This window comes from Trachypithecus francoisi, unplaced genomic scaffold (assembly GCF_009764315.1).
Source record: "Trachypithecus francoisi isolate TF-2019V2 unplaced genomic scaffold, Tfra_2.0 Lachesis_group5, whole genome shotgun sequence".
In the NCBI taxonomy this organism is placed as follows: domain Eukaryota; kingdom Metazoa; phylum Chordata; class Mammalia; order Primates; family Cercopithecidae; genus Trachypithecus; species Trachypithecus francoisi.
Genome location: NW_022681470.1, coordinates 15,424,920 through 15,442,197, shown reverse-complemented (window position 1 = coordinate 15,442,197; position 17,278 = coordinate 15,424,920). Strand labels below are relative to the sequence as shown.

Genomic DNA, 17,278 nt, shown 5'->3' with positions numbered 1-17,278 from the left:
TGGGATTACAGGCGTGAGCCACTGTGCCCAGCCAGAAAACATCAATTATGAAAAGATTTTTAAAAATCATTAGAAATGCAAAAGGATGCACCAAGTAGAAAGCAGCCCTCCCAATCTCTGGGTTTATTATAGAGAATCTGGCTAAGTCTTTCTAATTATTAGAAGACAATGGTCTTGCATGGTCTCTACACATATTAAAAGGGTGAATATTCTCCTCTTTCCCTGGAGGTTACAAGCTCAGAAGCTAACAGAGGCTATGGAGGGAGAAAACATGCTAGTACTAGAAAAAGCAATTTACCAAACAGTGCCCTGCTGGCCTGAAAGCTAATTCAATTCCAAAACAGAGCAAATTAGTCCCTTTTCAATGCTGTTATGGAGCCCACAGCTTCTTAATAGGGTGATAAAATAATTAACATTTCAAAATTAGCCCAGATCCAGGGCTGACACTTAATAACTTAATAGCTTTGTGTGGGTGGCATGTATATCCAGTTTTTCAACTATTTATCTGATTACAGTTTGAATAGCATGATGTTGGACTCCAAGGAACAAATCTCTACCTTTACAACTGAGGAAGGATGAGGGGGTGTCCATAGGTACGGGGGAGAGGGTAAAGATTCTGTCAGTGGCCAGCCTCCAGGGAGGTCAATTTGAAGGCTCTGTATCTTAGCAGAAGGGGTGGAAGTGGGTGTCACTAACAGGGCCAGGCTTAGGAACAAAACAAGGGGGTCCACTGAGTGTTCTAAAACGGAACCACCAAATGCCCAATAAAATCTGCATCTCGAATGTTTCCATGTTGTGAGGCAATTAGTCTATACATCGTGAAAGTATTTAAATTTAATGCTCACTGTGCACAAGCTGAGATAAATCCTAATGCTGTCTTTATTCTTATAGGACTTATTAAGTGCCAAATACCATGTGCTCATGTGTGAACCCTCAACACGAATATAGGGTAAGTATTTGAAAATTATGGTTCCCAGAACAGTCTTAATTCAGTCGTGGAACTCCAAGGAATAATAAGTAATATTGAACTCAACTAACAAGGCATAAACATCAACAAGAAATGCTACAGACAGATGCAAGTCCAAAGTTATGACATCAGGAATTGTAACTTCAGGTTTTAAATTCTTGGTGCAACTCCTCAACAACAAATTTGTGTTAATCATTTTCACTGAATAAACATGCTTTAAATTCTAAAAAGGAAACTTTAGAAATACGTCAGAAAGAGATTAAAAATCAACTCAATATTTCACCTGTTTTTGTTTTAAAGGACTCTATTTGGAAAACTGAAAGTATTGGCTTTATAGAAAGTGATTACAGCTAAAGGGAAAGGGTGGAGCATAAGCTCAGGCTTTGCAAATATATATATAATTTTTCCTTAGCTTGTTCTGCCAAATGACCTTGAAACACTTTAGAAATATTAATGCACATCTAAGAATAGGAACATAGAACAATGTGTATTGTGAGATCCACTCTTCGTATGCTTAACTTTTCGTTTTTAAAAAAAGTTATGGGCCTGGAAGAAATCATTTTTCAAAATATAAAATATATTATTACTCAAGGATTATCCTAAGTATGTTTCCATTCCTGTACACCAAGTTAAGGTCCTAGAGAGTCCTTAAGAATTGTCTTAATGAGCCTTATGTAAATTTCATATGGAAGAGAGCTCTGAGTGGTCATTCAAGTTAGCTAACAGCAGCCCTGATGGATTGCCAGAGTTTAGAACTGTGGTTCACACACACTGATGGCATAAGAATCACCAAGAAAGCCTGTGAAAAGACAGACTCCTGGATCCCGGCCCATGAAATTTGATTTAAAAAGTATGAGCTGGGCCCAGGAATCTACTTAGTTTAATTAGTTCCTCCAGGGATTCTGATGCAAGTGGTCCCTGTTTCCTGGGAAACACACAGGTTTAAAAACTCTAAATTCAGTGGGAAGGAAAACCTTTGAGGACGTATTTTAGGTCTGAGTCAAATTTTAATTAATCTCTTTCTTCGAGAGTATTTTTAAAGCAATTTCTCTCTCTGCTTCCCCTTACCCACATGTGCACATATATAAAACTTAGCTATCAATGTCAAAGTGATGTTTAGAAGGAGCATCTCAAAATTTGTTATGAAGTAAATTAAAATTATTATGTAAACACTGTAAAACACACATGGAAACCAAGGCTTCTTGCCTAATAGCCACTACAAGACCATAATTTAAGTTGTTAGTCTTCCAAATGCTGTTTGTACCTAATCTTGGGTTTCTGAACATCACTGAAGTACAATATGATAACCATACTATAAAATAATATACACTTGATAAAAATGTATTGAATGCATCAACCCTATCCACAATGTTTAATAACAGCAAATGTATTTGCACTATTTTGCATAAGGCGACTCAATCATTTAAGCAGTAACTTTCCATTTAAAAGACAGGGTATCTTAATGCAGATCTGGGCATGGGAAATGGAAGGACCAGAAAAAAAATAAAAGTAACTCCTGAATATGCATTAGGAAGCAGGAAGAGTTCAAAATTAAGAAGTATCTTTTAAGGCTAAGTGGCCTAAAGGGATCCAAAGTGCCTCTTCATGTCCCCATTAAAATGTAATCTTAAAGACTTTACAATCTTTTTATTCCCAGGGGTCAATGAAAAGCTTGCTTCCGTAAAATGTGAATCTCAGCTGGAGGGTGAAAATAGAAGCAGAAAGGATACGAGGAATGGCAAAGAGCTGAGCAAACACGTGAAACGAAGAACCCCAAGCCATCTGCCAAGGAGCCACATATGTCAGGACGAACTGTAACTTGTGAAGCAGGTCCCCGAGCTGAAAGTAAAAGAAAAAACAATTCATCAGAGAGGACAATGACAACAGTGGTAACTGCATCAAGGTCATTTAAAAGACATTTGTCAAGGTTAGGAAGGGGCAGTGGGGCAGTGAAACTACTGTCTGCCCTCTCACTCTTATCTTCCTGCATCTCTTATGCAATGCAGCCATTTATTGATATTTTAAAACAGCAACAGGCTGATCAGAAGAAACCTTGCATGGTTAATTTCAACAGATTTATTATTTCAACCTATATATATGGTGTATCTCTTTGCCTTTCTCAGAAAAACAACCGCAGCTTGGTCTTTCCTCCTTCATAGTGGATCTTTTGGAGGGAGTACATACAGAAACCTATCATCGTTTGACATTGTTGAGGTTTTTGTTAATTTCATTTTACCTCTTCAGCTGCTCCTACTGGAGAAAATAGCTCCATACCATTCAATTGCAAGTTACAAAGTACTTTAGAAAGCTAAGACAGGATATGAAGCTATTGCACTGGCCAGACAAGCCAGCACAAGGAGAAACCAAGTTTTGGGAAGATATGGAAAATACAGAAGAGAGACCTCACATAGGGTGAACTGTTCAGTGGTTTGATTGGAGATGGAGATGATGAATGTGCAGGGAAGGATAGAGAAGGATGGATTACTCTGGCTTTAGATCTCTGCATTGTGGTAAGAAGTGACTGATGAATCCCAGATGCAAAATTCTGCTGCTGTCACTTCTAGATGTGGTCAGTCAGTATCCCACCAGGATTTCTTTCCCCAAAATCCACATCGGATCTTCTTCCATAATGAAAACTTCAAATAGCATGCCATGTTTGTTCCTAGACTGGCTAGCATTTGAGACAATAAAATACATTCACCAAGGCCGTGATGTGAAATGAGAAGAAAAAATACAATCTTTAATTAGGCTCAATAGCCATTCTATAAAACAGAAGGTCACAATGAAAAGAGGGCAAGGATTGGGCAATGGGGCCATTAAGAAAGCATTCAAGGAACCAAGATAACTGAGCTCTTCTGTGAAAAGCCAACCTGGTGATTTTGGAACCAAAAGATGAGGTGACCCTGATTTGTTCCATGAAAATGTAATAAGGCAAAAGGAGGTTAATTAGAATCCTCTCCAAATCTGTGCCTCACTTTTCTGGCCTCTACTGATTCTCATAAATATTCTGGTTTTGGAGAAAAACTTTAAAGTAGAATAAAACATTACTGGGTAGGCCACAGTATATGAACCAATAATAAAAGGTCTCTCAAAGGCACAGCAAACATAGAGAATCCTTAAGAACTCACAGGCATCTGGTTATGTATAGAAACCCTGACCTAGAAACATGTCCACCAGAGACTCTAGTTACAAACCTAGCACTGAGTTTTAGGTGAAAGATTAAGAATTTTAGATAGAAGAGAATGGAGGAATGATAGGGAGGGTGGCAGATAGTGAGAGGGAAATAAAAAAATACAGGAAACAGAGAAGACAAAGGGAGGATTAAAAAAGCAAAGAAAAGAAAAATGAAAGAGAAAAACTAGATGATGTGATCAGGCTTGTGGAACTATAAGGAAATATGAATTCCAGGACAAGAAAAGAGGAGTTTGTTTTTTGCTCATAACTGTTCACTTTCTTTACTCTCACTCACTTGCATCAACCATAGAGGATTGATCTCGATTGGTTTCCAGGATATTTCAGAAAGGCCACTTTGGTTTTAATCCTGGGGCTGATTTCAGCCTCCTGAATCCATTCTAGGTGGGACTCTGCAGCCCCCAGTGCCTTTGAGAGTTTGTCCATTGAAAGAGCAGCCTTTCACTCTATCAACCTGAGGTCCAGTCTTACAAGTTTACATAAAATACAGTCGTTTCCCAACCACTTTACTTTTTACCATCATTAGGTGACTTCTACAGATCAAGAAACGGATAGTTCTAACACAACTTCAAACTCTTGACTCACTTCTGTGAAGAGATAACGATTTGCATTAAAAGCCAATGTCATTTCCTTTTATCTCCACCATTAACCCAACCAGAAGGGGAACGCGTCAAGGGCCCAAGAGAAGATGTGACTTCTGGGTTACCAACCAGTGCAAAAGTGGTGGTGGGCTCTCTTGCTCATATATACCTAACCAAACTCTATCAGAAAAAATACCTCTGGATTTGAAATCTTCTAGTCACCCCACTATTAAGAATTCTTAGTTGAGTTATTAAGAATTAATCTTGTGACTCATGTCTAGGTGAAAATGGCAAGCATGAACAAGATTACCTCATATGATACATGGCCCCCAAATGCCCTAAAAATGAATCATGAGTTATGGAAAGTTACTCCTGTTAGGTTTTCTGTGTATTCCTGTATCCTCAGAGGCATTTAAGCCACCTTTTGAAAAAGCTGATAAGTAGGTCAGTTACGGCAACTACAATCAGACTGGCTGCCCCAGGGAAAGCTTCATCTGCAAGTTTGAAGCTCTAACAAGTTAAACTTTGCTGCGTTATGATTAAATGAATCTATTACAATTATTTTCTGCTTAGCACAGCAACTTGTATTTACACATAAGCAAAACCAGTAATCAGACATCTAAGGATTCCAGATACAAGCACTCTCCTGCTCTAATTGCAGCCGAAGCCCCAGGTGTCCTTGTTCTTTTCCTTTGACTCTATGCCTTTTTTTTTCATGAACTTTGTGAAGAATAAAATACGTGCTTTGCAAAGCTTTTCAATACGAAGCTCACAAAACAGACTCCACCGTTCTCAATCATTGAAGAAGCCAGATCTCCTGAATGTCATTTCTTTCTGTAGTCATGATTCCTCCACAACACAGTAATTTTAATGCTCCTCTATGAAGCCCACCAGAAAAAGGATGTGTTCTAGATGAGTCAGATGCTAACGCATGCCAATATTTAAAAGCATGGGCTTGAAGGCACGCTGCCTGAGTCTGAATCCCAGCTCTACCTCTGGTCATACATTTCTGGATCTATAAACTGGAGATGGTAATAGTACCTCCTCAAAGTGTCATCTGAGGATGAAATGGCTTCATCTTTGTTAAAGACTTAGAACACTGCCTGGCAGACATAAGTGTTACAAAAGAGTTTGATAAACGTTAGGACAAGTGGATATCTTATTCACAGCCTAGTAATTTTAGAGCCCTCTTATTCCCCAAACTGAAACTTACCAAGTCCAGGTCCTCTCATTTTTCAGAGAAAGAAACCAGGCTCAGAGGGGTTAAGTGGATTGCTTAGATCAGACAGCAAGTTACTGGCCCATCTGAAACCAGAGATCAAAGTTCCTGATTCTCCATCCGGTGATATTTCTTTCACCCAACTTTACCATGTCTCCTAGAGGCCATGGGCCTTCTGTGAACTACAGCAATGGGAAGAACCTGCCTGACATGCAGCAGCTACAGAAAGGTCTCCTTTATCCAAGATTTCCTGCTGAAAGCAGAGGGGCAGGATCACAAGCATGAACATCACACACTATAGCTGCAGCCACGATTCAGACAAATTATGGCTACAGCCACGTTCTTTCATATACACAATAAAAAAGGACCTGATCTGCCCTGGAACATCCTTTTCAGTGTAAATGTCTAATTAATAAAATATGATACTACCCAAAAAGCCTGATGACCCTCGAAGGATCTCGAAACGGCAGACTGCTGGCTTACTTGTGCTTCTTGAATGTACAACTCCAAAAAGATTGATTTGGCTCATGTATTTTATTCTTACAGTGTGGAGAGACATGATCCAGGTTTAAAAAGACTTAACTTCATATTTTTCCTTTATACTTTATCCTTCTCTTTAAGGGTAAAATCTGGTAAAATAATTTAAAATGAGTGTGTATCAAAACAGCAATTTCTAAGCACAAAAGAAAACCTAAATATTGATCCTCAATGAGAAAAGTATATGAAGAGGGACCTCCTGCACCACATTGGCCATTGTGTATAAAATAATGAAACGTTTAAGATAAGACTTAATGGAAACAGCCACACCAACAGCTTTCCAGTAAGCATGGCCACAAGCATTATAATATTGTATTGAAGTACTTTAAATAGAAATCTCATTTAGATTAGCTATGAACTTGCATCTCCTTAGACAGTTTAAGGTCTTTGTTTTTATGAAGCTTATCTCACTCCTAACATTCTACTTCCAAGATCTTAAATCTCAGCCCTATTAAAATGCATAATAAACTTTATGAGTTACTGGAATATAAGAGAAAACAAAATCATTTGGGTTTTTTCCACTTAAAACACTAGGAAAAGAGTAAAGAAAATCACAATGAAGGCCGGGCGCTGTGGCTCATGCCTGTAATCCCAGCACTTTGGGAGGCCTGAGCAGGCGGATCACCAGAGGTCAGGAGTTCCAGAACAGCCTGGCCAACATGGCAAAACTCCGTCTCTACTAAAAACACAAAAATTAGCCAGGCGTGGTGGCACGCACCTGTAATCCCATCCCAGCTACTCAGGAGGCTGAGGCAGGAGAATCACTTGAACCTGGGAAGCAGAGGTTTCAGTGAGCCGAGATCATGCCACTGCACTCCGGCCTGGGCGACAAAAAAGAAAAAAAAGAAAAGAAAATCACAATGGAATGGCTGTTTCCCAAAGAAAGCCCCATAAATACTCTCATTTCAAACGACCTATTTTGGAAATACCTTTTCAATTAGACCTAGACGTGCTGTTATATCTCTGCTATAGATAGTAAATACATAAACCAGCTCGAGAGAAATGTCTCCAAATAAAGGTGACCCCAAAACTTTTCCTTGCTAATACATCTGCAATAAGGCATATGCTATCTTCACTCTGAAGACACCCTCCTCCACACACACATTGTCCTTCCTTTAATGAAATAACTGGCTACTTACAGAATTTTCTTATATTTGGGTATTGCTTTAGGAAGCTATACATCCATTTGATTAAAGTGCAATTTTCTCTCCAAATCCCACTCATCACCTTTTAGCCTATTGCTCCATCCTTACTAATCTCCCAGATTCATTCTATCATTTGCCATTTTTTTGCATTTTGTTTTATTCAGTTAGTTCCTTCTCATCTTCAGTTAACTTCACCCCAAATTTGGAATTACCAATATTTGAACTTGAAGGGGTATACAAGGCTGAAAGGCATCGCAGAAACTGGCTGCTGAGTTAAAGATGCATGGAGTTCAAAGTGACAAAACAGTGAAGAAATTGAGGCTCTTGAGTGCTTGTAAAGGAGCAGACGAGATGAGAAGAAATTTGGAGATTCATGGGGAACCACATTAATGAATTCAGGTGGGAGCCCAGTTGTATTATTGACTACAGTCTCCTTGTTATGCTATAAAACTCTAGGTATTACTCACTTTTTCTATTTTTCTTATACCCATTAACCATCACCACCTCCTCCCAATGTGCCCTTACTACCCCCAAACTACCCTCTGGTAACCATCCTTCTATTCGCTGTCTCTAAGAGTTCAATTGTTTTGATTTTTACATCCCACAAAGAGATGAGAATATATGATGTTTGTCTTTCTGTGCCCAGCTTTTTTTACTTAAAATAATGACCTCCAGTTCCATCCATGTTGTTGCAAATGATAGACTTCCTTTTTATGGCTGAATAGTACTCCATTGTGTATAAGGACCACAATTTTTTTTTTTTTTTGAGATGGAGTCTGGCCCTGTTTGCCCAGGCTGGAATGCAGTGGCGCGACCTCGGCTGACTGCAAGCTCCACCTCCTGGGTTCACGCCATTCTCCTGCCTCAGCCTCCCGTGTAGCTGGGACTATAGGCGCCCGCCAGCACACCTGGCTAATTTTTTGTATTTTTACTAGAGACGGGGTTTCACCGTGTTAGCCGGGATGGTCTCGATCTCCTGACCTCATGATCCGCCCACCTCGGCCTCCTGAAGTGCTGGGATAAGTACCACATTTTAAAAAATCAATTTACCCATTGATGGACACCTCGGTTGCTTCCAAATCTTGGCTATTGTGAATAGTGCTGCAACAAACATAGGAATGCAGATATTTCTTCAATATACTGATTTCCCTTCTTTGGGGGCATATAGCCAGCAGTGGGATTGCTGGATCATATGGAAACTCTATTTTTAGTTTTTTGAGGAACTTCCAAACTTTTGTCCATAGTGGTTTACTAATTAACATTCCCACCAATAATGCACAAGGGTTCTCATTTCTCCACATCCTCACCAGCATTTGTTATCACCTGACTTTTGGATAAAAGCCAGGTGATGCTGCTGATGCTGCCAATCTGGGGACCACATATTGCAAGTCATTGCACTAAAGGGCTAGAAGCACAGTATTCAATTTTCAAAGCACTAGAGGAAAAAAAAGGACCAAAAAAGTTCATTTTGTTCAATAGATGGTAAGAAAGAAAAGGTGGAGAGCAAAGTAAAAGCATCATGAACATAAAGCCAACAAAAAATACCATGGTAGAAAAGTCTAAACATATCAGTAATCTCAGTAAATGTAAATAGATAAAATTTGCCTATCAAAATACAGACTCTCAGTCTGCCTTAAAAATTAAAATCTTGTTAGATTTAGAAGAAATATTAAAGTCACCTAAAAATTTTAGGTAAAATAATGTTAAAAAAATTAATACATTTTTACCAAATAAAGTTTCCTTACCTCTTTTAATAGTAAGCAAAATACTGAGGCTTTTACTCAAAATAGAATAAAGAGCAGTACATAATGATGAAAGGAGAGTGTCACCAGGAAGATAAAATAATTGAAATGTATACACTTAGCCATGTAGTCTCAAAAATATCTGAAGTAAAAATGGGTAGAATTACAAGGAAAGATTAATAAATCTATAACCATAGGGGAAGCTTTTAAAATACCTAGCTCAGAAAATGATAGTTCAATTAGACAATAAAGAAGCATATGAAATATTTGACCAACAGAATTAACAAGCTTCATCTAAGAGATATGAGTATTAGACTCTTACAACCAACCAAAAAAATATAATTTTCAAACATAGGTACATTTACAACAATTGATGCCTTACTAAAGTACAAAAGCAGTCTGATCCATGCCAAAAATTAGTATCATGCACACTGTTTTGCAATTAAATTAGAAGTCAATAATAAAAAGGTGGCAAAAGAATAACTGTAATAATCACAATCCTTTGGATTTGCATGTAATAAAAACAATGGAAATAACAGTTAAGAATAAATTATAATGAAAATTAGAACATATTTTAAAATGAATGACAATGAAAAGCAGTAGTGCCAATTAGAACTTTTAGAACCTAGGTAAAGCAATCTGTAGAGGAGAAGGTGTTGCCTTAAAACGCGCATCTTAGAAAAGCTTCACAGTCCATATTGGCAGGCTATTTCCTAACGTAAAAATTTGACAAGGATATTATGAGAAAGAAAATATATTCTTATCTATGAATATAAGTGAAAAAACTCTGAATGAAATATTTACAAAATGAATCAATGAATGTATAAAAACACATCATCATCAAATTTGGTCCACTTCATAATGATATAGTATTAGGAAAACATGTTAATGTAATTCACAAAGTTGAGAAAGTAAAAAAGAAAAACTATATGTTGTTCAATTGGTGCAGAAAGGATGTAAAAAATGAATTCAACACCCATTCATAAACATCCCTTACAAACTAGCACTAAAAGAGTTATTTTTAAACCTCATAGAGGATACCAGAGCTATATGGCAATAAACACCGTATTTAGCAATAGAATCTCAGGATTATTCAGACAAGAGGCATCAAGCAAGATGAATCTGATTAACCTAAAACAGAAGAGTGAAAAGAAAATTACTAAGGGAGACTAAAATATAAGCAGAAAGGAAGGAACCTGGGGTAATAGTTTGTCATCTGTGAAGTACAGTTTGGGAAATTTTCACTAAGAAGAAAAACAGAAACAATGCAGGGATGACATTATCCAGCAGGAGTAGGCTACTTAGGCAAGTAAATGTGGCATTAATAAAGGAAACGCAACAAACCCTGATTCTTTGATTAGCCGATCTTATGGAGCCAGACACATTCAGACCCTTAAGAGAACACAATAGACAGAAAATATTATTTTAAGGTCATATTTAATGACTGCTAATTAGCATATCCATAAATGCAAATGAAGTAGACATTGCACATTGAAATTTTACAATCTACCAAGATGTAGGAATGCACAAAACTCAAAGGTCTCCTCTGGACCCCTGAGAATTAGGAAGTAAATGTAATTCTGGGTCTGTGTGTTTCTGCATGTGTTGGGATATGGAGCTTTAGGTTAAGGATGTATGGGGAGGTGGGCCATTGAGGAAGGAAGCAAGGGTGGACTTCAATAAGGAAGAAACAGGAGATAATGAAAGTGACTGATGAGGAAGAGATGCTTTTGTTCTCTAAGTATCTTTCTAATTTCACCTTGGGGTGAAGTGGTAGAAATGACACAGTTTGTGCACACATTCTGTCTTCCTTTTCAGTTTCCTGCTTCTTTAATTCCATGTTAGCCTTCCTGTAACTATTCCATATATGAAACAGCTCCTCTGTCTTTGAACTGCATTCTATTTAGCTCTCTCTTCCTTGTGGAGAAGCAGCTTCCTGAATTCTGCTTTTGGGAGCTTCCTCTCCTCCTTTTTTATTTGAGATGGAGTCTTGCCCAGTCTGGAGTGCAGTGATGTAATCTTGGCTCACTGCAACCTCTGCCTCCCAGGTTCAAGCGATTCTCCTGCCTCAGCCTCCTTAATAGCTGGGACTGCAGGCACGAGCCACCACACCCAGCTAACTTTTTGTGTTTTTAGTAGAGACGGGGTTTCACCGTGTTAGTCAGGATGGTCTTGATCTCCTGACCTCGTGATCCGCCTGCCTCGGCCTCCCAAAGTGCTGGGATTACAGGCTTCCTGCCTCTTAAAGGTCTGTTATAATCTTGTGTGTAGCGAATCCTGCCCTTGGGAAATGGGTATGACAGCCAAGTTCATTCACCTCCTATCAGGATACATGCTGCTTGCTTTTACCCACGTGGTAGTTCACCAAGATAAACAATGTTAACGTATGAGCTATAAGGCAACATTTTGTAACGCCATCCTGTCCGTCGAATCTCCTGCATACTTCTCTGGATATCTAACTTGCACATTGTCCTGAGGTTTTTCTATTTGTAATAACATTTCATCAATCTAGCATATACAGGAATGAGACGGTTCATGTAGTGACTTTTCCATGTAACTGAATCTTTCTCTCGTAAACACTGAAACTTTCCACATTTATACTTTTTAGATCAAAATAATACGAGTTCACTTTTTAAAAAGTACAGAATTACACAAAGTGTACAGTGAAAGTTTCTGTTACCTGCTTTACTCTAACCTAACTTCCAGTACCAGTCACAGTTAATGACTATTTGAGCAGTTATCCTTCCTGCATTTTCTGCATGTGATCATGTACTATACACACACAGACACAAACACGCACAGCCTTTTTTTTTTTTTTTTTTTTTGAGACGGAGTCTTGCTCTGTCGCCCCGGCTGGAGTGCAGTGGCTGGATCTCAGCTCACTTCAAGCTCCGCCTCCCGGGTTTATGCCATTCTCCTGCCTCAGCCTCCCGAGGAGCTGGGACTATAGGCGCCGGCCACCTCACCCAGCTAGTTTTTTGTATTTTTTAGTAGAGACGGGGTTTCACCGTGTTAGCTAGGATGGTCTCGACTTCCTGACTTCGTGATCCACCTGTCTCGGTCTCCCAAAGTGCTGGGATTACAGGCTTGAGCCACCGTGCCCGGCCTAGACAGCCTTTTTATGTAACTTGAATTAACAAGGTTGGGTGCAGTTTGTAGTCCCAGCTACTCAGAAGACTGAGGAGGAATCACTTGAGCCCTTGAGATCCAGGCTGCAGTGAACTGTGATCAAGTCACTCCATTCCAGCCTGGGTGACAGAGACCTTGACTCACAAAAACAAAGAGCCCTGCTAACATTGTTTGTCCTGGGTAAGGCTATGCCTCAATCACGATCCATGCTTGGACATTCCAGCTATGTGAAGCAGTGTAGTTTCAATTTTGAGTTGTATTTTTGACATTTGACAAACAGAAACCTCTAATATACCAAATTTCATGTAAAATTAAAATACTTCAAAAGGCTTCTGGTTTCTTCCCTGGGATATACAAAGCTGTAAAGCATGTTTCTTCCATCCTCACAATGAAAAAAAAAAAAACCCACAAACTTCAAATACGTGACTTTTCTAAAACTCTCATTATAGAAATGAGTTGTAGAGCAAACAGCTCTTAGAGGCACGTGAACCAGAACAACCGCATCTTGAATAGGAGCTGGGTAAAATGAGGCTGAAACCTACTGGGCTGCATTCCCAGTCACTTAAGGCACTCTAAGTCACAGGATGAGACAGGAAGTTGGCACAAATTACAGGTCATAAAGACTTTGCTGATAAAACAGGTTGAGGTAAAGAAGCCGGCCAAAACCCACCAAAACCAAGATGGGGATGAGCGTGACCTCTGTAGTCCTCACTACTACACTCCCACCAGTGCCACGACAGTTTACAAATGCCATGTCAATGTCAGGAAGTTACCCTATATGGTCTAAAAAGGGGAGGCATGAATAATCCTTTTTTAGCACAGACTCAAGAAAGAACCATAGAAATGGGCCACCAGCAGCCTTCTGGGCTGCGCGGTCTGTGGGGTAGCCATTCTTTTATTCCTTTACTTTCTTAATAAACTTGCTTTCACTCTCTACTGCAGACTCATCCTAAACTCTTTCTTGCGCGAGATCCAAGAATCCTCTTTTGGGGCCTGGATTGGGAATCCTTTCCTGTACCACAGCTAGTCCACAATCTAAGGAGAGAAAGACACCTTCGAGGGGAATCAGGACAACAAGCACTCACTCACCTGGGGCAGATGCAACCAAAGCTGGTGGGAAGATTGTGGCCGGTGGAGTGGATGAGTTGGTGAACATAGCTATGTGTGGCCTGGTGGGACAGTGTAAAGCCTCAGGGAGCCATAGAAATTGCTGGCTCTTTCTCTCAGAATTCTACAGGGTGTTCACAGAAAAGACTGGTGGGCACCCTAAGAACATGTCTGATGTGGCACAGACCTGAAGGGAGAAACGGCAGACATGCACAGGAGTGCGCGGCTCTGCCAGGCCCTTCCCCCATATCTCCGATGGAATAAAAATCGTAATCCCTGGAGGAAAGGTCAGTAAATGCTGTTGTCTTTAGGGCACTGATGAAAACTCACTGCAGCTGGGGGGAGTTAAAAAAAACGGATTGTTTAAAAACAAGAAACTCTCCTTCTGAGGAAGGGGCAGGAACACCTGCTGGGCCCCGGATTACAGATGGGGGAGAGGGAGGAAAGCTGAGGACACATCCCTGAGACCAAGGGGTTTCATTAGAAAATTAATCAGAATGTCCTCCGTGTCCCACCCCCTGCCACCAAGGTAACAAGTTGCAAGTTAAGAGTAAAACATATACCAATGGGAGAGGGACAGGGAAAGGTATAAGCGCACACAGCCACTCTGAGGTGCAGCCTGAAAGCTGGGGACCCAGCAGATTTCATTCTGGCAACCCCGCCTCACTCTCCAACCTGAACACGAGTTATCCCTCCAGGAATCCAGGGTCCACGATGCCCTGAGGATAACCACAGCAACAACGAAGCTCAACACTGTCCCACTACCCAATGAGATTCATTCAACTCCTCCCCCCATATTAGAAGTCTAGCAAAGGAAATGTATGTTCATTTTCAGGCATAAAAACTATTTATCTCAGTCTCTATGGGCCTCCACAAAACATTCAGCTGTCAACCAAAAATTATGAGGCACACAAAAGGACAAGAAAAAAATTTCACTCCTAGAAGATAAAGCCATAATCAAAGTAAGACTCAGAGATGACACATAGAGTGGAACTATCTGATAAGGGATTTAAAAGAACTGTGATTAATATGTTAAGGGCTGTACTGGAAAACAACACAGGATGAAAGATTGAACGGGTAATCACCGCAGAGAGATGGAAACTATAAAATAAAAAGTCAAGTGGAAATGATAGAAGTGGAAAACACAGTCACAGATATAGAAGGCTTTCTTTCCACAGGTTCATCACACTGGACACAGTCAAGGAAATATCAGTGAACATGAAGACGGGTCAGCAGCAATGGCCCACACTGACACACAAAAATACAACTGAGTTCAAAACTGAAACATTACTGAGTATCCAAAACCCTCAGAGCAATACCAAATTGTCTAACATAGGCATGCTTTGAACCTCAGAAAGAGAAGAGGAAGAGGGAAGAACAAAAGAAATATTGAATAAATAATAACCAAGAAATTTCCAAAATGAGAGAGCAAACCACAGATTCAGAAGCTCAGGCAAGGAGCAGTGGCTCACGCCTGTAATCCCAGATCTTTGTGAGGCCCAGGTGGGCAGATCACCTGAGGTTGGGAGAAACCCCATCTCTACTAAAAATATAAAAATTTGTCGGGCGGCGGTGGCACACGCCTGTAATCCCAACTACTCAGAAGACGGAGGTGGGAGAATCACCTGAACCCAGGAGGCAGAGGTTACAGTGAGCTGAGATGGTGCCACTGCACTCCAGCCTGAAGACAGAGGGAGACCCTGTCTCACAGAAAAAAAAAAAAAAAAAAAAAGGAAGATCAGATAGTACTAAGGAGCATAAATATACAAATGAACAAATGAATAAATAAACAACAAAACCACATGCAACAACTGCTGGAAACAAAAGACATACATTCAAACTGCTGAAAACAAACGACAAAAAGAAAATCTTGAAGGCAGCCAGAAAAAAGACACATTCCACAGAGAAGAACAAAGGCAAGCCCTGCAAAAGACTCCTCAGAAAACATGCAAGCCAGCAGGTCGTAGAGGGACATCTATAAAGTGCTAAGATGGTTGGGAGAACCGCCATCTTGTGGAACTATCAACATAGAATTCCATTCCCAGCGAAAATATATTTCAAAAATGTAAGAGAAATACTTTCTCATGCAAACAAAACTGACAGAATGCCTTGCCAACAGACCTACACTCAAGAGCTGTTCAAGAAAGTTCTTCAGGCAGAAGAAAAATAATGTAGGTCAGAAACTTGGATCTACACAAAGATATAGAACATTGGGAATGAAATAAATAAAATCATGTTTAGAAATTTTTAATTGCTCTGAAAGAGCAATTTTGCTCTAAAGCAAGAATAGTAAACAATGGATTGTGTGTTCTTAGCATATGTAAAAATAAGTATATGACAATAATAGCACAAAGGATGGGAAGGAGAAATGTTAAAGTTCCTTACACTACATATAAAGTGGTATAATATTATTTAAATCTAATATATATTTAAATTTATATTATTTAAATAGCATACCACTTTCTGTGTAGTGTAACGACACCACACATATACTTTTAAAGGCAGATACTGATGAATTAACTTTTATATTCCTAATATAAGAGAATGACTTTTAAACGGCACAAATATGTCAGTAGAAGAAATAAAATGGAATAAAGAAGTAGTTCAAAGTGACATCCCCTCAAAGTTTATCCTGTTATCATTCTTTCCACTGTCCTAATCACGTCTCTTTCTAGAGACTCTTAAAATATGAGGTATATAATTTTTTATCACACGGAAAGTTGTACAGAATCTTGGCAGCAAGAATGGGCGTCGGAGTCAGACAGACCCAGGTTCTGATGTTAGGTCTGCCTCTTACTAGTTGCGAGATGGGTTTCAGTCCACTGAGCTCAGTTTTCTCATCTGCACAGCAGACTGGTAATGCTACCTACCTCAGAAATTTATTGTGAAGATTGAATGAGATCATCCATGTACATTTTTAGCTCAAGAACAAGAACACTATAAGTACTCATACATTCATGTTGTTTTACTGGTTGCACTTATGAGATTGTTTCGAAATTATTTTTCATTTTTTAATTTTTTGAGACAGAATCTTGCCCTGTTGTTCAGGCTGGAGTGAAGTGGCATAATCATGGTTCACTGCAGCCTCAACCTCCCAGGCTCAAGCGATCATCCCACCTCAGCCTCCCAAGTAGCTCTCCAAGAAGCGCCACCACACTAACTAATTTTTGAATTTTTTCGTAGAGATGGGGGTCTCCTTATGTTGTCCAGGCTAGTCTCAAATGGCTGAGCTCAAGCGATCCACCCATCTCGGCCTCCCAAAGTGCTGGGGTCACAGGCATGAGCCACCACACCCAACCCCAAATTATTTTTTATATATCTATCTCTCTGGCATCCCCCATTAGAATGCACTGCCATTGGCAGCAGACACTGGTATTATTTACAGTTTTACTTTTATCTTCTAGAAGATTTGTAGGCTCATAGTAGGTACTTCAGTAAATGCTTTTCAGAAGGTGAAACAAGTGATTGAAGGCCTCAGGTGTTGTCCCAGTTCATCAAGCTAACGGGCTATAGGAGCTTGGGTTCAATGGAATTTTTCCTATTGCTTCATGATTCTCATTTATGTGTCAGATCTTCATAATTGCCACTGCTTTTTCGGGTAAGACAGGTATTTATCCTCTCTTCTTCCCTGGATGTTTCAAATTTGTATAGTAACCATC

General features: G+C 39.6%; 1 protein-coding gene across 2 annotated transcripts in view; it reads right to left on the bottom strand.

Annotated features, from left to right (window-relative positions):
• PCNX2 (pecanex 2) overlaps positions 1 to 17,278 on the bottom strand; it is a 314,758-nt gene that overhangs the window by 113,784 nt on the left and 183,696 nt on the right. For both annotated transcript variants that reach the window (XM_033199654.1, XM_033199655.1), the window contains exon 22: positions 2,698 to 2,806. In XM_033199654.1, coding sequence (XP_033055545.1) covers positions 2,698 to 2,806 — 109 coding nt within the window. The remainder of the gene's footprint in view (positions 1 to 2,697; positions 2,807 to 17,278) is intronic.